Source organism: Oreochromis aureus, linkage group 19 (assembly GCF_013358895.1).
Source record: "Oreochromis aureus strain Israel breed Guangdong linkage group 19, ZZ_aureus, whole genome shotgun sequence".
Classification (NCBI taxonomy): Eukaryota; Metazoa; Chordata; class Actinopteri; order Cichliformes; family Cichlidae; genus Oreochromis; species Oreochromis aureus.
The window spans coordinates 22,404,042-22,429,748 of NC_052960.1; the positions used below are offsets into that span (position 1 = coordinate 22,404,042).

Below are 25,707 nucleotides of genomic sequence, written 5' to 3' on the forward strand. Positions count from 1 at the left end.
GTAATGCATACGCATCTTCCGGTTTTCCGAATCGTCCAATCAGAATACTGCAAAACCTCTGGCGGTCCTTGTTCAAAACACAGACACAACCGTTCAACAGGTTTACTGCGACAACGTTGGAGTTCCAGCTGTCACCTAGAAAAGAAATAAAGGAGGCTCGGAAGCGGTATAGAACACGCAGGTTTTGTAGAAAGTCTATTTTAATTCAGCTAGGAAAATTTGTCGTCGATGGAAACATTGCTAAAGTTGGTCAGGCTAAAGCTATCGTTAGCTAGCTAGTGTGTTAGCTCCAAACGCATGCACTTCCTAACGTTAGCAGGAACGCAGGGAGAGTGTTGATAGCTGCATTAAACATCATTTTGTGTCTCTGTCACACGGTTTGTAATACGATGGCAGTTTACCACATCATTATTAAAAAAATGTATTGTTGTCGAAGTGCATCGTTAGCTCATGTTGTCCTAAAGCTTGTTCAGTATGCCTCTTGGTCATCATGCCATTTAGTTCGCACACAAAAGGACTAAGTAATAAACAATTATAATGACAGTAACTGTAATATATACTTTTATTACTTTTAGCTATACAGAGGTAATAATAAACTTTGTGTATATCATCAAAAAAGTTATTTAAAATTAAATACAACTACAACAAAAGTGCATCAAACGAAATAACAAGTAACAGACTTGACCAGTGAAAAATTAAATAATTTTAAGGCTAAATAAAAACTGAATGAAACTACATATTACTTAAAGCAAAGAAGTTATATGAAATTAAAACAAGGGCTGTGTGTAAAGAATATTCAGTCACACCTAGGCTTTGGAGGGGGCTGTTAAGTTTAAAGATTTCAACACATCCAGGTCCTCTGGCAGGCTGTTCCAGCAGCTTGAGGCATAACACTGAAAAAGCTGCCTCCCCAGAGGTTTTTGTCTTGCACTTTGCAACAGCTAGAGGATTTAAATAAAAGGATTTTAAAGTCAATACAGAAACTGACAGGCACCCAGTGTTGGGACTTTGCAACAAGTGTGATGTGTCCTCTCCTTTTGGTCGTAGTAAGTCTGGCAGCAGATATCTGAATCAACTCAAGGAGATCTTAGGTAGATCAGATAGCAGAGCCTTAGAGTAGTCCTGCCTGCTATGTATATAAAACTGGTTTGTCAGAGTCACCAAGATAAAATTCTAGCAATATTTTTGAGTTATAAAAAGGATGATTTAGTGGCACACCCAACGCCTCCCTCAAGTTACGATCTGAGTCAAGGCTTATCCAGTCAGACTTGGGGGAAAAAAGAGAAACAACAGCATTGTGGTAGATTTTTAAAGCATAGATAAAACTCTGAAGGCCACCTCAGAAAATCTGAACACACTGATGATGTAGTAGTCTCAAAAATTCTTGTGTCAAATATGATACACTAGGCATTAAAGGGTTAAGTTTAATTTTTATTGTTCTATTGATTTGCCCATAAGATGATTTCTTATTAAAGTTAGATTACAGATTAGATATTAAAAAAATAGGACGACTTAAAAAGCCCAAGCAACTGAATTAAATGTGTGTATACAGAGGGCGAAATAATGGTTTTGATCCAGGACTGATTCTGTGGGCACGTGTGCTTTCTACACATAACGAATTGAGATCAGGGTATCTGTAATTGATTGATTGTAATTTGTGTGCCACATGGGCACAAAGCCAATCAGTGGGAGCCAGACTTCTGGCTGTTTGTAGGGGATCAGCAGGGGATAAATATCAAATAATTAATTCTCCTGCTGTATGTATCTAGTTTCTGTTTCAGAAATGGCAGAAGGAGGAGATGTGGAATGGGAGCTCAGCAAAGAAAACATCCAGCCTTTGAGGCGGGGTAGAGCCATATCGGCCTTACATCAGGCGCTGAGTCAACAACAAGATGGACCCACCTCTGCAATCAACCAACAGAGACAGTATGGATGGCTATTTTAAACTTAAATTGTTGTACAATTTCTCCATGCATTTTTCATATGATGAAAAAAGACCTTGTGGATATTTATTTCTGCAGGGCATTTGAGTCTGAGTTGCGCACATACGAGGGCGATGATCCACTTAGTGTTTGGGATCGGTAAGGGAAATATGTCAATAGCCAAGTGTGCTCATAAGCATTGCTCTTAAATTTCCCTGTAATCCTAACACGGTTTTATTTTTCCAGGTATATTAAGTGGACAGAACAAACCTTCCCCCAGGGAGGAAAGGAGAGCAACCTTACCACACTGCTGGAACGAGTCGTGACCAGATTTACAGAGGAGAAACATTATCACAATGACCCCCGCTATGTTGACCTCTGGATCAAATTTGTGAGTGCAAAAGTATAACCTCTGACTATTTCTGTTACTTTGACAAACTAATGCTGCATTTATAACGTTTTATTACATGTCACCAGGCGAAGAACTGCCAAGAGCCTTTGGAAATTTACAGATACATGCAAGCACAGGGAATTGGAGTAACACAAGCTTCCCTCTACATCGCTTGGTCAGAGGAGTATGAGGATCAGGGCAACTTCCGCAAAGCAGACTTGGTCTACCAAGAGGGGTTCAGAAAGAGTGCTGAGCCACATGATAAACTCCTACAGTTTCACAAGTATGGAGGCATCCAGTGTAGTTTCTGATAAATGAATATCTCTGTTATGTTGTTACAGTGATCACATTTTTCTGTATTTATATTCGCAGGGCACTGCAGGCACGCGTTTCCCGGCAGGTGATGATGAATGTGGAGGAGGAAGACAGTGATGATGAGCCTAAGCAACTCGAGAGAGTTTCTCTAGCTGATCTGAAACACAGAGGGAAGAAAAAGGCTGTCGCCCCCGTCAACAGAACAGGGGCCGCGATCAGAAGTAAGCACATGAATATACAAATAAAATCTGTTTCAAAATACTGATGATAACAGTGCTTTAAGACTGGGAAAAACATAATGGGTTTGTACTCAGGTATTCCCGGTGGCCTGAAGTCACAAGGCGCCCCTGTTCTTGGCAGTAACAGTCGGTTGGTCATCTTTGACGAGAATAAGGCTCAAAGCGCAGGCCCATCGGAGCCTAGATTGGAAGCTTGGGTGGCTCCTCCCACATCTAGGGCGAAGGAGAACGAGCAGAAGCTCGAGCGATGGTGTGATGTGAAGGTATGGGAGAACAGGCTCATTGTCGTGTGTGTTGAAAGCCATTATGGAAAGTTGATTCATAATTTTCTTTTTATGTCGTCATAGATGCCCCAGAAGTCCAAATTTGGGCATACTGTTATGGCTCCGCCGCCTCCCAAACTCACTTTCCAACCATTTGTGGAGGAGTCAGATCAGCCTCCTACAATGTGAGTTACTACAAATACCTTTATTTATTTATTCATTCACTTTTAATTTAAATCATTATTTTGACCGGGAAAAAAAGAACAGACGAAGAGACAACAGACAGAAATGCCTGAGTACCAAGATCTGTGGATGTATACACACATTTAATTGAAAAGCCCAAATAAACAAATAGAAAAAGTCTTCCTCTCTCATCTGAGTTGTCATATCATTCGCTTGTTCAGTCTAGGTGCAGTTTTCTGGAGACACCTACAAACATGAATAGACAAACATAAATACTTTCAGTTAAGGGAAACTGTTTAGTATTGAGTTCCCTCTAAAAAGTATTTCTAGCATTCTTCACATTTTTAGTAGCATTTATCAGAAAAAGATCCAGTTTTTATCTGCCGTTTTATGTCATTGTTTTACCTGCTAAATATTATATTCACGTCACATGTTGATTAGTGTCTTCCTAACCTGAATGTAAGTGCATTGTTCTGTCCCTCCCTCAGGACTCCATGTAAGATCAACCCAGCAGTTAACACAGTTTTGTCAGCACGTAAGCCAGGCAGAGAGGAGACTCCTCTCAAAAGGCTGCAGGACCATCAGCAGCAGCAGAAGGAGGCAGAATCGGGAAAACAACAGGAGCAGAGCATGTACTGTAAAGAGCTGCTGCTAAATGGTGCTGCTGAGTTCTGCTTTGAGGAGCTGCGAGCTGAACGGTTCTTCAAAAAGACGGCACAAGAATCAGAGGAAGGGCAGAAGGATGAAGCTGCAGCTGGTGCTGCAAACTGATGCTTCCAAATGGGATTTAGTTCCTTTTCTGAGTTTTTACCATTTTTGACTAGATCATGTAGTGACTGTTCATCATCCAGATGTAAATATTGTCATAGATTTCCAGTTACTCAGAAGGCTTTATAAACAAACAAAAAAGCTTTTTGGGGGGATACCCTGGGAGCTGAAGACACACTAAAAGGTGTATTGGATTCGTGCAAATACAGTGGTTGGACCAAATAATGGGAAACCCTGTACAATGTAATCTAGTAAAAATGCTACTAGCGTGAGAAAAAACATAGATGTAAATACATGTTGATACTGAACTGATGTCCATGCCTTAGCTACCAAGCGACTACTCAAATGTGTTCCTTTTTCACTCCTGCTTGCATCCATTGTTCTTAAGCAGTTTTTTTGTATGTATTCTGTTTTTGTTTTTTTCTTGCTCAGTATTTCTTGAGCAGATTTTTCTACTCTAATCCAACACAGTCAAAAATGGGTTTCAGTGAGACACTTCAGCTGGGCTTCATGCGCACACTTGAGTACATGCGCCTTTCAGGCCATGTAACATTGATGTCCAATAAACTTGATACAATAACCAAACCAATTACTGGTGGTTGTTAATTTCTCTTTTAGAAACCAAAGGGGGTTGTAGTAATGCACTGTCAGCAGGGGGCTTGCAAGGGGAAGCATAGATTGCACTCCAGGTAATGGTGTTTGCTTAATTACTAACAGGACACCAGAGCAGTTTAGTGCCGACTGTAATCTGATGCTGGTGGGGGCATCAGATAAAAATGCATTTAAATGTCTAATGTGTAATTCAGGAAGTATTTACCCAGAATCCCAAAAAGCATTGAAAGTACACTTAAACTTTTAATCTACTGTGATGACAGGGTCCACTTTACACAGTCAACTTGCTGGGCAGACTTTGATGAATGGCTGCAAGATAGGTGGCTGGCTCATTAGCAAGTGAAATCAACCACTTGCAGCTGTGAGCAGATCAGGCTGTGGTTATCCCCAGGAAGCCACTGTCCTGATGAACCGTGGCTCAAAGCGGTGTTAGTTTTACATGCAAGTGGATCACTGGAGGAGCACACTTCACAGTGGAAATATGACACTGCCGGCCAAGATCCTCTCTAGTGGTGAGTTCCCATACTGTCTACTTTAAATTGTGGCTTAGTGCTGGGAGCAGCTGAAATTCAGTGATAAGTGATGGGCAACATGATGCGCTCCCATCATAATAACAGCATAACTGCACCATAATGCATCCTCTATGCCTCGCCGGTTGGCATGACTTATTAAAAGCTCGTCCCAGCCAGCGACTCCCGACAGAAAATCCATAGCTCTCCGCACTGCACTGGAGAGCTGGTACGAGGAGGCCATCTACTGTAATGCTCTGTAGACGGGCCCTCGGAGAAGAAAAGCTTTTGTCCTCTTACTGCGACGGACAAGAACACTCGAGTGCCGTGTAGTCTTTACCTATTTGTAGCCTACGGTTTGTGTTTGCATGCACCAGTTAGCAGAAAGCTTTCTGTCCAAGACCTAGACTCACTTTAAGTCACTAGTAGAGGTTTTGCCCAGTGAGAAGGACTGAGGTGAACTTCCATCAGGCTTGCACGGAGACAGAGCAGCTTGTAAACATGCAGCAGCAAAATCATCAGCCCCTTTTTTCCCCCTCCAATCATTCTGGTTGTGGAATTTCATACGCTTTCAGAAAAGGAAACTATAGCTCATGACTTAAACTATGAAGATTATTTCCTGATTTAGATCTACAATGATTTCGTTCTGTAATTTTGACTCATGGTTATGTAATTCAGACAGCAACCCCAGCGTGTTAATATACTAACCGATGAATCAGTATTTTTACCACTTTCACTTCGATCCTATCAGTTCTCCCGAGGCCACTACTTGATATATACTTATATATCTCAAATTTGGCTTAATGTTATGTAATTACATGTAATTACATCCATGAAAATGACAGCTTATTATCTTATAATCATGAGTTAGTGGTATTTTTTTAGGGTTTTCTCTGATCATGTTTGACTTATCTCACTGTTTCCACTTAGTAAGTCAGAACTTTGACTTACATTACCTTGCACATTTGTTTGGTTACCTAACTGCTCATTAGCTGGCAGGTTAATGCCACAGGCTTTCTCTAGATTTCTGCAGTGCTTGTCTTAATCATACAGATTTAAAAATGGATTTCTAGGTCATCTGAAAATGTCAGTGGATTGTTTTTTCTAAATGAAAAATTACATTTGCTTTAGCTTAATACTCTGAGCCCCGGTAGCCTGCTGTGTAATTCCTACATATTCATGCTAAACAATAGAATGAATTGAAATGCAAGGAGTTAAAGTGGTCTTACTTATGCAGCTTTGGGGCTTTCACTTTAATGACGCTGTGGTTTAAGACCAGTATTGTCATTGTAAAATCTGTTTTACATCACAAGCTACTTTTACGCTATTTATCCGAGAGGAGCGCCGGGTTTAGAGGACCGCTTAGTGAAGATGACATGTAAAAATAATTTATAACATCTCCTAGTCTCTCCTTTTATTGCAATACAATACACACTCTTAAAATACTCCATACATACATATATACAAAAAGAAAGTGATAATTAAATAAATTTCATCTTCAAGTAGAAAAATGATATCTACCTAACAGTGCAGCAGTAGCTTTCTTTTTATGTCTGTGCTAAACCACCAAAGCAAAATTGTGTGGTTCTGTGCATTCTCGCGGAAACAGGAAGACATGTTTCATTTATTGACCTTTTGACCTGCGCAGCTTTCCTTCATACTGGGCAAGCAGAGATAAGGATAAATAAGCAAACCTCAGCTCAGATAGCCCTGGTAAAAAATGGAGTAGTTTTTGTGATCACCATATTTGTGCATTTTAATCTATCTTTTACCGTTTCATGAACTCAAAGGAAATCATGACTATAAGAAGACCACCACACCAGTTAATATCTGTGACAATGATGCTGACTAGTAAGAGTGAAAGAGAGGGAGGGGTTGTGTCTGCCATACCCCTAACAGGAAAATCTGCCACTGTTATGCAGATTGGTTTAGTGGAGTCGTTTTTCACCTCACTTTATTTGATGTGTGTGTGGGGGGAAGGGGAGGGGGGTACCATTATTTAAGCCTGTTGTAGTGCCTTTCATATCAAAATGCCATGTATTACACATATGCCCTAAATGTGGCTCACTCTTGCAGGCAGTTTCTGCATGACTTGACCCTAATACATTTTCCTTCTCCGTGCCTGGTCTTAGCTTCTGTATAAATTATTCAGGAAATGATTGTGGTAAAAGGAGAGGGGAAATGTTTCGCTCAAATAATGAGGATGCCGGATCAGATGCAGGAGTGTGGCTGTAACTTTAGTTTCAGTGTCCTCACTCGCAATGATTTTGGGGGGTTTTTTGGGTCACGATAGACTCGAAAGACAGTGTGAGGATGAGGATCGAAGCCCCTCTACAGGGATAGTCCCACACCCCTTTTTACAAGCATCGGTACATACAGCAACCCCTCCTCTGCCATCTGCCATCTCCCGCACCATGTCATTTCATGGATAATACATTTGAGTGAACATCAGTGCACCGGGTGAAGGCAGCACCCTCGTGTTCTTGTGTCACCCACATTACGTGCAAAGGAGACAGAGAGGCAGAGAGATGGTGGGTGGGGAGGGGAGAGGAGAGGAGAGGGTGGGGGATGAAAGGTATCCCAGGTGATGAGGTGTTGAAGAGCTCTCCTCTCCTTACAGTCACTGGAAACCGGCACACGGGCGCAGGCACATGCTGCTATCAGTTCTTTTGCAGCCCAGTGAGGGAGTGGGAGGAGGCAGAGAAGGAGGGAAGTGATAAAGAGAGAGGCAGAGAGAGGAGGAGGAATAGAGTAAGAGAGAAAGGGAAAGGGAGGTGGGAGGGAGTGTGTGTGTGTGTGTGTCTGTAGGAGAAAGACAGCGAGCCTGAGAAGGAGAAGGAGAGAAAAGGGGGGTGGATGGAAGGAGCTACATGGTGCTGTGATATTCCTCTCCTCCTGGATGCTGCTTTTCTTTTTCATGGCTTTGTCCATCCATTGTACGGACACCCCCTTGTCCCCGGGAGCAGGCACCGGTACACGAATCAGCACTCAGCCACAGAGCCGGGGATGAACCGGCCCCAACAAAGAGCCTTTGAGATGGCAGTGTGTGCTTCTGCCCGGAGGGAGGAACGCATCAGGCTTTCCCAGGCAAGCGGCAGCCTGCAGTGTGCTCTCGCTTGAGAGCCATCCCTCCTCGCCGTTGTGTGCATGAGCTTGAGAGCGTGTAGGTCCGTGTGCGAGCGTAAATGTGTGTGTGAACGTGAGCGAGCAGTGCATAATAGTGGATGTGAGTGTATGTGCACACTCTCGCTTCCAAACCTTCCTGGAGGAGAGAGGCTCTCCTCTTCACTGGACAGCAAGGTAAGGGGGAATGACTGATTTTTTTTTGGTGTCTTTCTCTAACAATGATTTTATCCCTCCAGAGCCCCATCTTCTTTCTTCACGGCGAGGAGAGTGGGGTAAAGTGGGGTGGGGGGCAAAAAAAAAGAGGCTTAACGTCATTGATAAAGAGCAGGCTAGTGTATGCCATCGGTAGGCATCAGTCGTGGTGGAGGAAGAGAAAGAGGATGTGGAGCAAAAGCCAGTGCAGCCAGGTGCAGATGTGGTGGCGGTGGTGGGGAGGTTTGCTGGATGTATTCAGTGATGGACTGCATCTCAAAAGAGGAGCCTTCACCTTCTGCTCACCCCTCCTCCTTAAAATCCCAACATCGTCTCCTCCTCCTGTCTCTTCTGTCCTCAACCCCGATTTCACAAAAAAGGATTCAGCACTCCCTAAAATGCTGTCTCTCTCAAGATGGATCACACTTGATAAATCTAGGATGACTATTATGAGTACTCTGGACACAGATGCTTCCTGTTTTTACCAATGTGAATTCAGGTGATATTTTTAGTTGTACCAGTGCAAGCTTCTACTACTGCACATATATACATACTTCAGTAGATGGATGCTGTGGAAAGAATAGGCACGATAAAGGAGACTCACACGTGACGTGTTTTCCTAGCATAAAGAAAACCTGTTGTACGAGGGGTTGCATGAACGTGGGATGTGATGTTTGCATTGTACTGAGTTTGAGCACATTAAGAAACAAGAAATCTGGTCAGTACTCTGGAAAAAATAGATTTGTAAAGTCTCTCTATTAGTCTGCTATTAGATGCTAAGTCCTCTGTGGAAATCAATCTAAGGTGAAGGTGTTTTAAAGAAGTGTATAGATTGTTTGTTTTAGCCCACTTAGCATTGCCAGTGCACTCATTGTGAATGATGCTGTCGCAGCACTTCTCGCACTTGCTACTAAAAAAAGAAATAATAATAACAACGCTACTGTTAATGATTACATGTGTGAGTTGAGACGACATCTGATCTTATCTGTGCACATAAGGGGTGATTTGCTCGTAAGTTTAGTATTGATTGAAATCTGTGTGTTTTTTGAAAATTTTTATTTTTAGTCTGTTGATACGTAACTGAGGCTCTGCAAGTAAAAAACAAAGCTCTTGTTTGTGACTCAGGTCATTCATCGATATTCACAGAGGAAGAGGAAGAGCAGCGAAAGGGTAGGGGATGTGACAGAGAAGGTCTCTTTGGTTCACACAAATGCACACAAACACACACACAGCTGGACATCTGCTTCACTCAGGGTGACGTGCGCTCTTCTGTAAAGTCTATATTTTGGTGTTTGTTTTGTGTTGCCCATCGTGCAGGTTTACAGGCTCACAGTAAAACAAACAGACTTAAACACACGCTTCAGGACGCCGACAGGACAGCAAGTGATACGGACCTCTCACACACTTGATCACGGCACGCAGGTGCTGTTGCGATGCCCCAGCGACCCATGCTGGGCTCACGATTGTTTTCAGGAGCGTCTGTGACATGTTCATGCTGGTGAAGGCGGGGGAGCTGTGCATTTACCAGCTTAGTGTAGCTACTGGCCACGAGATGTCAAGCACTGAGGATTAAAAAATCCTCAGAGTCCAAATTAGGACAGCATGACACGAGTCCCCCCCCCCCTCTCTCTAGGCTGAAACAGCACCCATGCTGGGTGACAGAGAAGGACAGCAGAGTTGGTGCAGATTGATACCATAAAGGAATCCGAGGTTAAAAATGGACTGTGCTTTGTCCCTTGGAGAGACATGCTGAGGCCTTGGCTGGGAAAAAATATAAATCAAAGCCTTCATAAGCACATGCGCATACAGTAAAGCATGCACCGAGTCCCAGTGCATCAATAAATTAGACCCAGGAGAGAAAAGTTGGGCTTGTACCATTGGTCCAGCCTGATCATACGTTTCTATCAGCACAGCGTCAAATTGTTCAAAGCACTTGTGAGAGCCAAGAGGATCTTTAATTAAACAGAGTGTTGGTCACTGCTGCATTTTCTTTCTCTCCTGCCTCTAGCCCTTAACATACATATTGATGCATATTTCCTGACGTGACAGTCTGTGTTTTTCTACTGATGTGTCAGCATCCAGATAACATCCCATAAAATCCCACAGGACAACAGAAGCGTTGTTTTTACAGTGTCATTACGTTAAGGTGTTTGGAGCAGATAGAGACCACAGTTTTTACTGCGCAGTAATGTCCACACTCTTCACTGCAGGGCAGAGCAAACTAGTTTTCTTGTCCATTTTCTCATCCGTGAGAATCAGTGCCATTATGTCAGATGACAGAATGATGTACGTGCTGTGTTGATGCAACTGTCCTGTCCTCAAATCCCCTCCACTGAGGCTTGTTTACTGCAGAAAAGATGATGGAGAAAACAGTTTACATCTTCAGAACTGAGAGAGAGCTCCTATCGGCATCATTACGCTTCAAAAAGTTGGACAAAAACAAATGTCTATGTTAATTTTTTCAGACAGCTTCAAATCTACAGCCATCCTCTTCAGTATTTTTTTCCTCTCTGTCCTCCATCCTAGATTTATCCGTCTTCTCTTTTTTTTCTGTCACCGCAGCTGAGTGTCCGGACTCTCCTTTCCTCCCTCACTCTTACTGCTCCCGTCTTGACCTCTCATTTCTTGTTTCCTCCTGTCAATATTAACACAGGACAAGTGTTCCCTCCTGCGCAGATTTCTGCTCTTAAAGGAACTGACAGCCCACATTGTTGGGCACTGACACTGTTTTTTTCCTGCGTACTTCCAATCCTCGGGCCTTTTCCTTACTTACGCCGAGCATGAGGAAATGACAGACGAGCGTTTTTGATCGTTCACTTTCTCAGAATCTTCAGTGACTTCTACCATTTTAGATTTGCACGACTTCATCCAGAGATTTGAGTGAAAGCCGGCATATGACGCATCGCTGCGAGTTATGTGACATTTGAAAGACCCCGAGATATGTCACTATGAATGAACTCCCTGTGTGAATGTGGGTCATCCATGCTTAATATCTCATTTTATAAACAGAAAAGTGAAAGCACAATATGGATACAATTGACTATCTAACCAGGAACCTATACTTCCAGGGTTACATAAGGGTCTACTCTGACACTTTGCAACCTTGTCCCATATTTTCTTTACACTTTCATATATTTGCATCTCTTTTATAATCATCAAGGGTATGAACTCTTAATATTTATCAGCTGCAAGACTGTATTCATTATGTGTTTCACCTTGTGGGTCCTCCTGTCAGTTTGCGTGTCAACATGGCAAAAGTTGGTCCTGAAGACACCTTTAACGGGAGCAATGCCAACGCCACGAGTACTTTGTCAAGTTTGTCTGTGGATACATTTTGGCCACACTCTGTGCAAGCTTACTCTTTTTGTGCACTGCTGCTGATAAACTCTAGACCAAAACTAGTCCATAACACTCACTTCACGTGCCCTTGGGTATGCTCTACATTATGTCCTTACCCCTGAGTGGAGCTTTTGTCGGAGTTACAGCTACATCAAGGACTGAGAAAGTTGCTGTTTGAAAACTGGCACTATGTAGCCACACAATATATCTTTAGTCATCCAAAGAAGATGCTGGTTTAGGGAAATCATACTTACTCTTCAAGTAATCCCAAAGAAAAGAAAAAGAGAAATTCTGCATATTACCTCAGAAAATAAACAAATAGGGCCACATTGTCCTATGTGCATTCTGCCTACAGCCTTATTAGCCTAAAGACAACAGCTAGTAGCAAAACGGTACTGCTTTCACCTTTACAATGTGCTACACTACTTTACATCAATCTTCAGAAATTAATCTTTGCAGAAAAATAACACAACATCTTTCACTCCATACATTTTGCTTATTGACATGATTTATGTGAATAAAACCTTCTTGACAGCTGTAAGATCCCTCTCGACCCCCGTTCCCACTTTGTAAAAAAATAATTTTACGAGGGCTAACATATCTTTTGTCCATTACATATTACATTTATTAGACACGTGTCTGTGGCAAAATGGAACGTGATTGCTTTGGTGATTTCGGTACATCTTTGGGAGCTGGATGGATATGCTGACACCCTGAATAGGCTAACTTGTATCGACGTTTAAGTTGACTCTGGACGATTCACGTTAGCAGGCATTACACTGTTTTTCTTGGCCTTTCATGCATTAATGGTACTGCAGTTTTTTCAGGCAGTTGAATAAGTCATTTGTGTTGGTTTGCGGTGCAGACACAACCCATAGCTTTCTGTTCATATGATTTCTTTTTAGCTAACATCACTTGCATTAATTCAAGGTATTTCCAAATAATAATAGATGATCCACTTCAAGGGACAGCTCTTCACCTTCTGCTGTGCATTTCAATTTAGTTCTTTATATGTCTGTTAACATAGCATTACTCATCCAGACCAGCCCAGGAAACATGTATGGTGCAGAGAACAGCTACTTGTGACTGGCACAAGGATCTGATTTAGCGCTTGCTGCTTTTCTTAGCATTCTTAGTATAATAAGTGAAGCACTCATATTAGATATCAGTCTATCGTGCACATTTAATTGTGGGAAGCCAAAACCCTGACAGAGATTAAGATTCAGTTAAGTGTGCAACACTACTAGGTAGAGTGATAGCCAGAATGCATTTAATGCCGACAGTCTCTCGTTGCATGCTACATGTGCATGTGAGCTACATTTGAGAAAGAGAAACTTCGGACAATGTCCCAGGCACACTGATGACTTATTAGACACAGTGTCAGTTTGATCTTGTCTTCAAGTAAATGTTCAGTAAGTGTAAGCAATAAACAATTCAGATGTTTATAGTTCACAGGTGTATAAAATCAAGCACCTAGCTATGGAGTCTTCCTTTACAAACAATGGAGGGGGTGTGTGTATCTAACAAGATACATGAACAAGTTAGTTCATGTAATTTCTTCCCTCTTAGTTCCACCATCATCTGTAAGTGCTTATATTGCATAAGGGAAGCATTTGGAATTCAGAGCAACTCAAGCAGCAGCCTACTTGAGGTTACAGAGGGTCGCCGAATCCTGATCCAGGATCTTTGTTCACAAGTCAGACCTAGCAGCCTTCATTCGGCTGGGAGAGTCCAAAGGTGCTAAAAGCACAAGTGGTCTGTTCCTCAAGGAACCGAAAATAAGGGAGTGACTATGAAAAGATGCGATGCTTTGCTTTATGTAAGAAATAGCAATGAGGACATTGGCAAATGTGAGTCTACAAACCAGACAATCAATCGATACTTTTGAACCCGCATTCTACTTTATACGGCAATGTTATTATTGTTAATATCATTATTACTGTTTTAGTTCATGTACGTAGGTATTCCACAGAATTAATGACTTGCTGGTTACACAAAAGAAAAAGTCAAGACATCACCAAAGTTTAACCATCTTTGAATGATCATTGCACCGTAGCTATTTTAGTCTGTTCAACTGCTAGTGTTAGACTGACACCCCAACAATGTCATCTCCAGCACAGTGCAGCTAGCATGCCTGAAGAAACAAAACTGTGCAATCAACCAAAGCCACATTTGTGCAAAGAATTACTTTATGGAGCTAATAGATTCATGCCGACATTCTCCAGCGTTTCTTATATTCTGAGTGCTTTGTCATGCATGATGTATCAGAGTGCTAGCGTCTTGTTATTCCGTGTCGTTGAATGCAGCTTATTACATCACATGTAAGGTCCTATTGAAAGTCCTTCCATGCTTGCAGAGGTGACTTCAAAGAGAAAGACATCAACGTAAATCATAAACACTGCTATTGTACTGTCCAGTCACGTCCAGCGCCTTGTACCTTTTATGCCCTCAGACGGTGCGTGTGTAAGTGCATGTGTATGTGTTTTACAAAGCACGGGGAAAACATGACCATCCAAGACCCCCACCCCCCCTCTAGAGGCAGTCTCATTACACTCAAAGGGCAAAACGGTCATCATAATGAAGCTGATAGAAGAGCAATCTCTAAGCGCTCTACACTGCACTGCAGATTCCAAAAGCACCATTTAAGACCTTGATGCTATCTATACTATTATGAAATAGATGTAACCCCCCTCCTGTAATTCAGTATAGCTGGATTATGCTTATACATGCATTGACAAGTACAAAAAGAGGATTACCTCATCTCCATCGTCTCCCACCCTCACTTCACTATTTGACATGAATCCCGTACAAAATAAACACCCATCTAGTGCAGGAGAGGAGGGGGGGAAATGATGCGTCCTAAAATTAGATCAGTGAGGGACTGAACACCACTAATCCTGCAAGCACAGTCACCTGCACACTCATTACATTTTTGCATGCACGCCAACAAAAAGATAGAAGCAGAAATCAGGGCAAATAGGAAAAAAAAAATCATTCAACAGAGCTGGGAGCACTAACATCGAGCAAATCCAATATCTCTCTTATCTCTCGATCCCCTCCCACTCAACCGCAACTCCTGCTTGGGGTGATCTGAACATGAGAGGAAGGAAAGCATGCTCTCTCTTCTTCTGTCATGTTGTCTGTGGGGAACATATGGATTGCCTGGTTGAAATTCTGGATGGTATGAGAGGCCAAGCTACTCTGCCAGGTGAAGAAGTTCCATCCAGTCAGGGGTAAGGCTATGATTGGATATTAATTTGAGCGTGGATTGGGAAAGGGATTAAGTGGTTACTTTCTGCAGAAAAATAAGTGTATTTTGCATGCGTTAGAGAATCTGCAGGCTGCGGAGTCTTTCTTTCAAGGTTTATGTTTAGTCAGACTTCAGAAATACTTATTGCAAACAGATTTTTGCCGAGTTCCAGTGTGTGAGATCTTATTTCTCAGTGATGGGATTTGTGAGGGTTTTTTTTTTAGGTCACGCGTTTGGATCTGTTTAATTTGTTGCTCCTGCATTAAGTTGTGAAGATGAAAAACACTTCATGTTGCACAATTTTAAGAGTGACCTCATCCTGGCTCTCCTTTCATGTCTGTGACAGCAGCTGGCTGAGTTTTGCATCAGCACATTGATAGATTCAAGACAAGCCACTGAGGCATAGGGTCAAGTCCCTGCAGTTTTGAGGGATGTGACTGGAAAGAGATGGTGGACTGTGCAAGTCAAGCTCTGTGGAAACATATTTTAGGGCTTAGAAATCAATAGCATATTGCTGTCAGGAGTGTCATAAGCCCGGCAGAGTCTGAGAGGTCAATCTAAGGCCAGTCGCATATGATTAAAGCTTGTAAATCAATAATTGTATCAACTTTTTAAATTCATTCTGCCCAGGAATGAATCAAGTATGCATGTGTGTTTCTTCTTGTGTCTAATACCACAGTGGTTAGTTTGTATTTCCAGAGTCTGCAGAGGGGAACAGTGGTCAAGTATGAATAATGAATACTGTGATATATTCTGTTCTCTGCTGTTTTGAACTGATGCAACTTGATGAAGTATCATAAAAACCAGCTGCTCTTTTTGCACTGGTACTGTAGCAGTTTGCATTTTACTCAAGTGACTATTGATTGGTATGCTTATAAAAGAATATGTGAGCGCAAATGTGTAAATATTTGTTCGGGCAATGCCAGCATCGGCATCTTTAACAGCTATCTAAGCAGACAGCCTCTCATGCAGTGCAAAAAGAGAAAAAACGACAGAGATCACAATCTTCTATTTTTGCAGCTTGTGTTTTTTTGCAGGCATTTTTTATTCAAAAGGGGCCACAACTGGCACTTAAAAGCCTTTCTGTGTCTCCAGGAAAGAAACTGGGTCCCTGTCTCTCTAATATATCCAGGTTTGACTGTAATCTTGGCCCCGACTCCTCTCACCTCACCTTCTGAGAGCCCTCACATCATAATGTCCCTGTCAGATAGAATTAAAGTCCTTCCCAGCATCACATTATGTACATAGGGAGAGCACAGAGTGGTGCATTTATGCGACACTTAGCATATTAGCCTTGTGATTGAATTATCCTTGGCGAGTGTCACGTCTATTCTAGCAGTCCTTCTTCGCCCCCTCCTTCCCGCCTATCTCATCCTACCGCTGCCTTTCTGTAATGAAGTGGAGGTTTAGCTGATGTGACCAGCGGGCCTAACTTACTTTTACCTTGCAGCAATGCAGCAGGGTGTGTGGCGTGGGTTAGTTACCAATACATCTCTTAACAGGCGTCATTGATGCCGATTAGAGCCATGCTGGTCCGAGGGCGGAGGTGGAAAGAGGAAAGGCTGCCAGTGTGATCGCCTGCTGGTTTGCAGAGGGCTGAAAAACTAATTTTCTCAGCTCCCACTATTTCAGAGTGCATGATGGGAGATTGTATCTGATCCTCTCAGGGTACCTTGTAGGCCTCTGCATTGGCTATTCATTTCAGGGTGACTTTTTGCAAAAACAAACAAGAGTTCTGTGACGATTTAGTTGGCCACAGAAGTGCTTTGAGCTTGACAGGTCAAGTTAGCCTGCTATGGCAGTAGTTTTTACTGTATTAGCTATCTTAGTTTAGCATGTCAACATTTGGTCATTTGCACACGCAAATACTTAAATCAGGACGGAAGTAGTGGACTAAGGAGCAGACCGGCACTGGCATCCCCCTCGCATGGCTAGCTGAGACGGCTTCCATGCTGTGAGCTATTTTAAAAAAAGTATTAATTCCAATCAAGTGACTTAAATGTGAGTGATTATCTCCCCTTACAGCTGTGCAGCCGAGGAAATGAGATGTAATGCATTTAATTATTTCCCCCCCACTTGAATGGAAAATAAAGCTGAATATACAGTAAACCCGAGTTAGTGGCTCAAGAAATACAGGACCATCCATCTGAAGATTAAGTAGTTGCCCTCCCTGCAATCAAGGGCACACAAGCTACTAATTAGGATGGGATATGAAAACGGTTATAAAAAGGCTTTGAAGGATAGCCTGCCATAGTATATTTATGTCTGTATATATATGTGTGTGCATGAATGTGTGTTGTACTTATTCTGCTAATGCACTGAAAGCCTGTGGGCGCTGGCCAGCCCAGCCTCATGCTCATCAGTAAAAGGGCACAGAGAATGAATAAGCCTTAATTGACCAGATATTCTTCATTACACATGTGCTTACAAATCCATTCGCTCTCCTTGGAGCTCTTCTCTGTGGCGCAAGCCTGTGACAGCCAGCAAGGCAGTGTGGGACATCCACGTCCCAGGCACAGCTATTAGAAAAGCCATTTGAATATATATATTCTCTCATGTGGAAGAATCATTTGTTGGCACATTTTATTTAAATGAACCTGGAGTAGTGGGCAAATGAGAGCAGCAACAACTCTCTAATCATTGTGGCACAGGAGTTTTGTTTGTATTTAAATGTCTGGTTTACAGTTACTGAATGTGTTGTTGGGCGCAACTTCTTTAAAGATGATTACCTTTTTTCTACAGGGACATTTTGAAGCAGACAGGCTGCTACCCTTCTGGACCTGAAGATGTTTCGCAAAAAGAAAAAGAAGAGGCCTGAGATATCAGCGCCCAAGAATTTTGAGCACCGAGTTCACACCTCTTTTGATGCTAAGCGGGGCTGCTTTGTGGGCCTGCCGACACAGTGGCAAAGCTTGATAGAGAACCTGCGAAGGCCCAAACCCATGGTGGACCCTTCCAGGATCACAGAGGTGGAGTTGAGACCAAAGAAGGTATGCTATTTAGCCCTTTATTGATTCTCTGTCCTTACCCTGAGGTGACTACTAATGAATGGCACACGGCGTTGATTCCCATTAAGCTGTAATGAGCTTCATTCACAGAGACATATGTGCTGGTCAGTGCAAAAGTATTTGTGAGTGTTGTCACAGAAAATGCCACAATCCTCTGATGGCAACGTGGAGAGCTCTCTCCCCCCGCCATCTTTTTGCTTTCTTATCTATCATGTGGCTGAGCTAATGACCCTGCTGTGTACACTGACTGTACAATGTTGAATACTCATAGGGGCCACAAGATTTATTACTCCACGCAGGCAATTAATAACAGTCCATGGTGCCTTCCCAGAGATGTCAAGCAGAAGGGATAAAAAGTGCAGGTACAGCAAAGGAAATGCCAGTGAGTGATAAAGCCTGCAAATCTCAGGATTTCTGTGCTTCATTGAACACGCCGTTGATGCTTTTTATGGCCCCTCCAGAAAATAAAAAACCCACAAACATTTCGTTAAGTCTATGACGTGATTGTTATTAGTGCTGTGGAATATGAGAACAGTCATTCCAGCATTTAGGTCACTCAGGTCAGTCAGCATGGGTTTAGTGTCATCAGAAACACAGAAAATCCTAAAAGCTAAAAATAGAAAAATAAAGATTCAGCACATTTCAGATTATTTCTACATGATGGGAAGACAGTTTCATTTTGAAAAAACATGTGAAGTTGCACAGAGGCTATTATCACCTGCCATTCCCTCCTCACAGCAAGGTGCTACAGTAGGTGAGATGTCATCTGACCTCTACCCCCCCTGTGCTGATGTAATGGCACTGAGCCAGAGAAATGGGAGAGGCAGTAGACTATAACTGAACATGACTCTACCCTGAGTACTGACTACTAAACTAAACCACCATGCAGTCAGTGTTACATCAACCCTGTTCTGGCAAAACATCTAAAGATTGTCTGATGATTTTATGTCAGGGCAAGCTTAGGCCATTTGCCTTTGGTTGCCTGCCAGTTATGCATACCACGAGAAAGTTCATGAGCGGTTATCTCGACAATCTGAAAGCATGTGAACATGTAAAGGCTCTTTCTTTGTGTTTCGCTTTAAACATTTGCGAAGTATATTTGTTGGTGTATTGTCAGAATCGTCCACTGAGGAAAATAAATTCAAGTCACCGTCTTTGTAGAATGACAAAGATGTCCTTTACAGATTCCCAAGTCTAAATTTAACTCGCCTTTGAGCGATGATTATGTCACCCTCATTCCTCTCTGTCCAAAATCCTTCTATAATGCAATCATGGCTTGCAGGATGTGATACAGATAAATGCTTCTCTCCTTTCAGACCATTGTGCGTGGGAGCATGATCGGACACGGAGACTACATCGCAGCCATGATCAATGACATGAGCCGTCTGTCTGTGACCAGTTCCAACTCTTTGCGGAAGAGCAGCCCTTCAGCCAGGAAGAGAGCCCAGTCTCTGGGAAGGTTGGGGGAGGTGAACGAGGGAGACACTTACCAGTATGAGGGTCTGACCCAGGAGGATGACGACGATGAGGAGGAGGATGCGGGTCAGGAACAGTGGAGGAATAGGGCCAGGAACATCCACAGTGAGACCAACACCCCTTACTTGGGCATGAAGAAGAGCATCACTCTGCAACCTAATGGGATTTTGCCCAAAGCCACGTCCACCTATGAAGTCGGGGTCAGCTCTCTCGAGGGCCCGTCACATCCTGCTCAGTCCCAGAACATCCAGATGCCAAGTCACGGGGCTTATATGAGTAGTGATATGGGCAGTCCTCAGGAGAGAGTGATATGGAAGAGAGATTTCCAGCTGTCAAGGGGAATGCCACCAAATCAAAGGCCTGTAGCTTGTTTCTACAGCCCTGCTATGACGGTACAGCCACCCCAGGGAGATCAAGGCACAGTCACCACAGAACTCCGACCCAATATACCAATGTACATGCACCAACAGAACAGCCCTGGCAGGCCCTTCTCCTCCTATGACCTGAAAGTAAGCCTTTGCAGCGATTAAGTGCACCGATAATACATTATTTATAGAATACACAATATGTGCATATTTCTAATCCTATGTACATCATTTTTAACTACTCAGCATGTTTCTGCATGAGCTCTGAATACATTAAATAAAGTTATATTTTGTTGTCAAAAAACCATCACGGATCATGTTAATGCTTAGGTTGCGGAACTTTAGTGAAGCAGCTTATTGATTGGCTTTTTCACTAAAGAGGATTAAAGTTCTGAGTTTGAATCTTTGGTTTAATTCTAGACTAAAAATAATGAAATGTGGGTTTATGGTGCCAGTAAGGTTGTAAATGTTGAAGGAAGATGTGTTTGCCAAGATCTTTGCAGGACACTTGGGGCCATAAAACAACACATCAGTCATATCAGGTGAAGTGGATAAGGACTGAAAGTGAAGAACTTGATTTACATTTAGTTTTAAAGTGGGTCAAGAACCTTAGGCAGGTGGCCAACTGCCTTTCAGTTTTCTCTTAATTTACCTCACCCCATTTTTCTGTGTTATTGTGCAGGGAGAATCAGCAGTGAGGTACCACTCTGGTTTCCTGCCCACCGGCACCAGCAGTCCTCTGGTGGGAGGCGTCAGACCCCAGCGGACTGTTCGCTCCTCAGCCAGCTACACCTTGGGTCTGTCTCCTAATATGGGACTGAGGCCCACTGGACCAGACCCCTTTCTCAGACACTCTGGATGCCCCAACCCTCCCTATCCCAGACAAGACAGCCCTTCCCAACCTCGACCTTCACCTACAGGCTCATTAGCCACCAGTCCTCCAGGCACCTGCTCCCCTGCCTTCAGACCCCCGCAACACCCATCACCCAGACCCCCACCCGACCCACCTAAAGTGACACATGAACAGTTCAAGGCGGCCCTGCAGATGGTGGTGGACAAAGGAGATCCACGCTCTTATCTGGAGAACTTTGTGAAGATCGGAGAGGGCTCCACAGGAGTGGTGTGTATCGCAACAGAGAAGCACAGCGGCCGGCAAGTGGCAGTGAAGATGATGGACCTGCGGCGGCAGCAGAGGCGAGAGCTACTCTTTAATGAGGTACAAAAAAAATAATACAACATACAAATGCAAATAATGTACAGAGTGTCATTAACAGCAACATATCTCTAATCTTTGTTGTTTAGCCTGTGGAAAAAAAGTTTAATAATCTCTTCTGTAGCTCTGGACCAATCAGGGCATAAAAGAGAAGTCAGTTGCTTCATTTTAAGTGCTAAAAAAGCACTTTAAGTGAGTTAATCACAGCTTTAAAGTAGGGGAGTGTTTACAGCCTGGTACGAGAAAAAAACTGATTCGGTCTCTAGAGTTAATTTTGCCTTTCATAGCAACATTTGAACATTTTTAATGAAGTTATCTGACAGCTTTGGCTTGCCGTGCTGTTAAATGCAATAAAAAAACAAGCAAGTCTAATATTTTATTAGTATTACTTATCACTAACTGGTATCTGATTCTGGGTGACACATCCAATGGCTTATTAAGGTTAAGTGATCACTTGTATTCAAATATGATCATATCTGACAAAAACCAAGAGGCTTCAAAAAGGCAGCTGACACACGGTGTGCCTTTATAGTGTCCAGTTTTTATGCACATCTATCATTTGGAGGTATTTTCCAGTCTGAAAGAGTAGCACTGATGTCATCACCATGGTAATCTTTATGGAGTTTAAATGAACTATATTTCTGCTTGGCACTGAATTCCAATGACAGAGCAGCAGTCATCTTTACTCCCAGAGAACCAATAAGTGGCCACATTGTTTGTTATATTTCTAAAGATTATACCACCAAATAATGTTTTGTGCTGCAGGTGGTCATCATGAGGGACTATCAGCACAGAAATGTGGTGGAGATGTTTAAGTCTGCTCTGGTGGAGGAAGAGCTGTGGGTCATCATGGAGTACTTGCAGGGCGGAGCACTGACTAACATCGTTTCTGAAACCAGGTGAGAACGCCATTAAATGAAATATCTTCATCCACAGTAGAAAAACAAAACAACAACAACAAAAAACTGTATTTCATTGATTCCATATGGAACTTATATTATTTAATAACTAAATCAGCCACAAGGGGGTAGTGTAGTATCAACTGGTGAGTTATTGATGTTTCTCCCAGGAGTGCAAAGACTGTCATCCAGTTTTCTCGTGCACGCCACGTCTGCTGCTTTCCTCCAGAGAAAAATTATAATACAGTAAAATAATTGAATTTGTGTGTGTTTATATGCCACATGGAAGGCTGATTTTGGGTAGAAATTTGATCCCCCGATGCTGCGGCGCATACATCAAAAAGGGAGAAAACATATTGACCAGCAGCAGGGAGCTGAAATTTATCAGGGTGTGTTTGTTTGAGCTGTCAATATGGTTTATATTACTAACAGATGGCTGGCTCAATCTCCATAGGGTGACCTCAGGGTTAGATTGTTTGACTCAAAGGGATGAAAATTTTCCTCTCAAGCCAAATGATATATAAAGTGAGCCAGCTGTCACTGCCACTGCTGGTCTAAGCCTAAAATAATCAGGATATTGACACAACAATCAAGATCAAGAGTCCTTTGTGTATGCTGTTTCTCCAGGCTGGACTATGATGTCAGATTATTTAAAAAATCCACCCAGTTTTAATCATTTTATCTTATATAGTTTTAGACAGTTTTTAACCTACAATGATAGCTGTGTGTGGGAGGAACCTTACTCTGTAAAGTAATTGTTACCTAGTGTTATATCAAAGGCACATTAGCATCGCGGCGGAACGGGCATGTTTCATTCGTCACTCTGCTACGTGGGAGTTGTTGTTTTGAACCTTGCACTCTTTATCGTTGCCTTTAATGTGCGGTGATTCATGAAATTCAACTTTAAGAGCTGTTGATTCGTCATAACTAGTAATGTAAATGTGTGAAATGTTCATGTGAAATCTGTGCGTTTCTGTGTGTGTGCATTTGTTGTCCTGCAGGCTGAGTGAAGAGCAGATTGCTACAGTGTGTGAAGCTGTGCTGCAAGCCCTGGCCTATCTCCATTCACAGGGAGTCATTCACAGAGACATCAAAAGTGACTCTATACTACTTACGTTAGACGGAAGGGTATGAAATGTTTCTTTCTTTCTGTCTCCTTCTTTCTTTCTCTTTTTGCTTTCTTGATTAAAATTAAGGAAAGCGTTTTTGTTCCTCACAGGTCAAGCTTTCAGACTTTGGCTTCTGTGCTCAGATCAGTAAGGACATCCCTAAGAGGAAGTCTCTAGTGGGGACACCTTATTGGATGGCGCCTGAGGTCATATCCAAGTCGCCATATGGCACTGAAGTGAGGAGGCACACATTCAGTTCGCATGAATACCACCAGTGTAGCACTGATTGCCAACAGAGGCAATCTGTGCAACAGTGTGAGACCTGTTAGACATTTTTTTCCCTGTGTCGTGGTTTATTACCAGGTCGATATATGGTCGATGGGCATCATGGTGGTTGAGATGGTGGATGGAGAGCCGCCGTACTTCAGTGAAACCCCTGTAGCAGCGATGAAGAGGCTGAGGGATGAGCCAGCTCCTACTGTTCGAAACGTCAGTCAGGTACGAGAACAGACCAATGTGCTCGCACTCATTTTTTGAAGATAACTGCAGTATATTTACGCAAGCTAGCAGCAGTGATGGTCCAGATTGAAGTGTCTTGGCAAATGCTGGATGCAACACAATTACACAACCATATCACTGCAATGATTCATTGGAGTTCAACTATATTATATACTTATACGTACCTATTATGTGCCTATATAGCAGCTGGATAGTGTAGTGGCAGGCCTACACACCTTTGGAGTCGCAAGCTCGACCCAGTAAGGGTCCTGGCTAGACCCCCCATGCTAAAAACCAAGCCCTGGAATGGCGCGGCTACGTCTGCAGCTTGTCCGCAGCTCGGTTTATGTGACAAATAAAGGTTGTTTGTTTGTTGTTTGTATTTCTTCCTGGTGCAGGTCTCCCCAGTCCTTAAAGACTTCCTGGACCGTATGCTGACTCGAGACCCCCTAGAGAGAGCCAGCGCCACTGACTTGTTGGAGCACCCCTTCCTGCTGCAGAGCGGCTCACCTCAGTGCCTGGTCCCACTGGTGGAGCAATACCGCAAGCGCATGTCCCGCTGCTGACCCCACAGGGCTCCTGGTTCCCCATCACCCACCTTCTGTCTGACCCGTCCAGGCCTCAGAAGAGGACTAGCAACTGGGGTCCAACTCCAGCTCCCAAGCCAATGGGCTATCAGCTCCAGAGGCGCAGACCCAGACAGCATTTTGCTGTCGGGGTAACGGCGGCAAGTTTGGTAGACAGACACAGCATGGTCTCGGGCATGAGAGAAGCATCTTAGGAGCGAGTTAAAGGCAGCATGCAATCCCTCACTTCTCAGCTCGGTGCGATCCGATTATCGATTGGTTTCCTGTAACATTCAGTGGGATTCAACACAGCACAATGTGGTGCATATCAAAGTGATAGCAAAAATCAATATTCCACATGACTACATGTACATGTGCTACTATTAAAATCCTATATAGTGTTCATAGTGGGCATTATTGCTAGCTGTGTAAAGCTTTTAAAGCTGGTGTTTAGGCTCAAACCACAGTAGCTCATTGTGACATTATTAGGCAGGGATAAAGTTACCTCTGCACACTCACACTCTGTAGTGGAAACTGGACAACAATCTGTCAATCCACACTCTTTGCATGGCCAAATGGAGGCACACCTGGCCTGATGTGAATGCTTGAATATGTACGAAACAGGGATGTGAAAGACAATTCTCCTTTTATTAGCATAACAAATGGGTAGATGAAAGCCCCAGCTGCTACTATTGGGCTACTGGAAAACCACCAATTCCATGTTTCTCTTTTTTATATTTATTCTTTATTTCAAAAGGTATTGTTGGTCGTTTGTATGATGTGAAGTTGCAAATAAGGTTTCATTATTAGGTATGGACTTGAACCATGAGCAGATAAATTAATAATGTAAATACTGAATATTAGGATCTTACACCTGCTGACTCACTGCAGTAAATTATATGAAACGAATTCAAAATGTTACTTTTCTTTACTGAAATGTGACTGTATAGTTGTTTTTTTGTTGTGTGTGTGTGAGAGAGAGAGCGAGAGGAAGTGCATGAATGTGTGAGGTGACATTTCAGCGTTCGCTTCTGATTTAACTCTTTGTATTGTGACAGACTTTTTAAAAATCATAAGATTTATGTGTGTGTGTGTGTGTGTGTGTGTGTATGTATGTGTGTTACTCCTGAAGATGTGTGTGACTGTATTTGCATTTGTTTGCCTAGATAAAGCACACAGGCCTGGCATGTGATGCTGCAGGACGTCGACCTGCTGAGAAACACTTTGCACATAGTCTTTGTATTCTGACACAGATACATGTTGACATGTTTCATGTATTTCTATTTCTGTGTGAAGCATTCATGAAAAAGAGAGTTACACATTTTAATTTTGTACAAATCAATAAATGATGCATACTGAAGCGGTATCCATTTAAGTAACTCTGAGTCCTTTTGGCATATGCATAAATACAGGATGAATGAGCCGGTCTTTTAAAGTGTTTATTACATGTTGAGCATGAATCAT

General features: G+C 42.7%; 2 protein-coding genes across 4 annotated transcripts; both read left to right on the forward strand.

Moving 5' to 3' along the window:
• Nucleotides 1-36: 36 nt before the first annotated feature.
• Nucleotides 37-4,670, forward strand: bub1bb (BUB1 mitotic checkpoint serine/threonine kinase Bb). Of its 2 annotated transcripts, none has more exons than XM_031742312.2 (9): nucleotides 37-166; nucleotides 1,770-1,926; nucleotides 2,022-2,081; nucleotides 2,169-2,313; nucleotides 2,400-2,596; nucleotides 2,686-2,849; nucleotides 2,943-3,130; nucleotides 3,215-3,315; nucleotides 3,802-4,670. In XM_031742312.2, the coding sequence occupies exons 2-9, from the start codon at nucleotides 1,784-1,786 to the stop codon at nucleotides 4,082-4,084; spliced, it is 1,281 nt and encodes a 426-aa protein (XP_031598172.2). In that variant the 5' UTR covers nucleotides 37-166; nucleotides 1,770-1,783; the 3' UTR covers nucleotides 4,085-4,670. The 2 variants fall into 2 exon arrangements, with proteins under 2 accessions (XP_031598172.2, XP_031598173.2); XM_031742313.2 differs by having other exon boundaries at nucleotides 61-181.
• Nucleotides 4,671-8,019: 3,349 nt separating this feature from the next.
• LOC116322298 (serine/threonine-protein kinase PAK 6) lies at nucleotides 8,020-25,601 on the forward strand. 2 transcript variants are annotated; one of them, XM_031742329.2, is made up of 9 exons: nucleotides 8,020-8,502; nucleotides 17,852-18,099; nucleotides 19,434-20,102; nucleotides 20,641-21,174; nucleotides 21,937-22,070; nucleotides 23,072-23,198; nucleotides 23,290-23,415; nucleotides 23,543-23,677; nucleotides 24,076-25,601. In XM_031742329.2, exons 2-9 carry the CDS (start codon nucleotides 17,896-17,898, stop codon nucleotides 24,241-24,243), a joined length of 2,097 nt encoding a protein of 698 aa, XP_031598189.2. In that variant the 5' UTR covers nucleotides 8,020-8,502; nucleotides 17,852-17,895; the 3' UTR covers nucleotides 24,244-25,601. The 2 variants fall into 2 exon arrangements, with proteins under 2 accessions (XP_031598189.2, XP_039458854.1); XM_039602920.1 differs by lacking the exon at nucleotides 8,020-8,502 and adding an exon at nucleotides 14,372-15,092 and having other exon boundaries at nucleotides 24,076-24,243.
• Nucleotides 25,602-25,707: the final 106 nt, after the last annotated feature.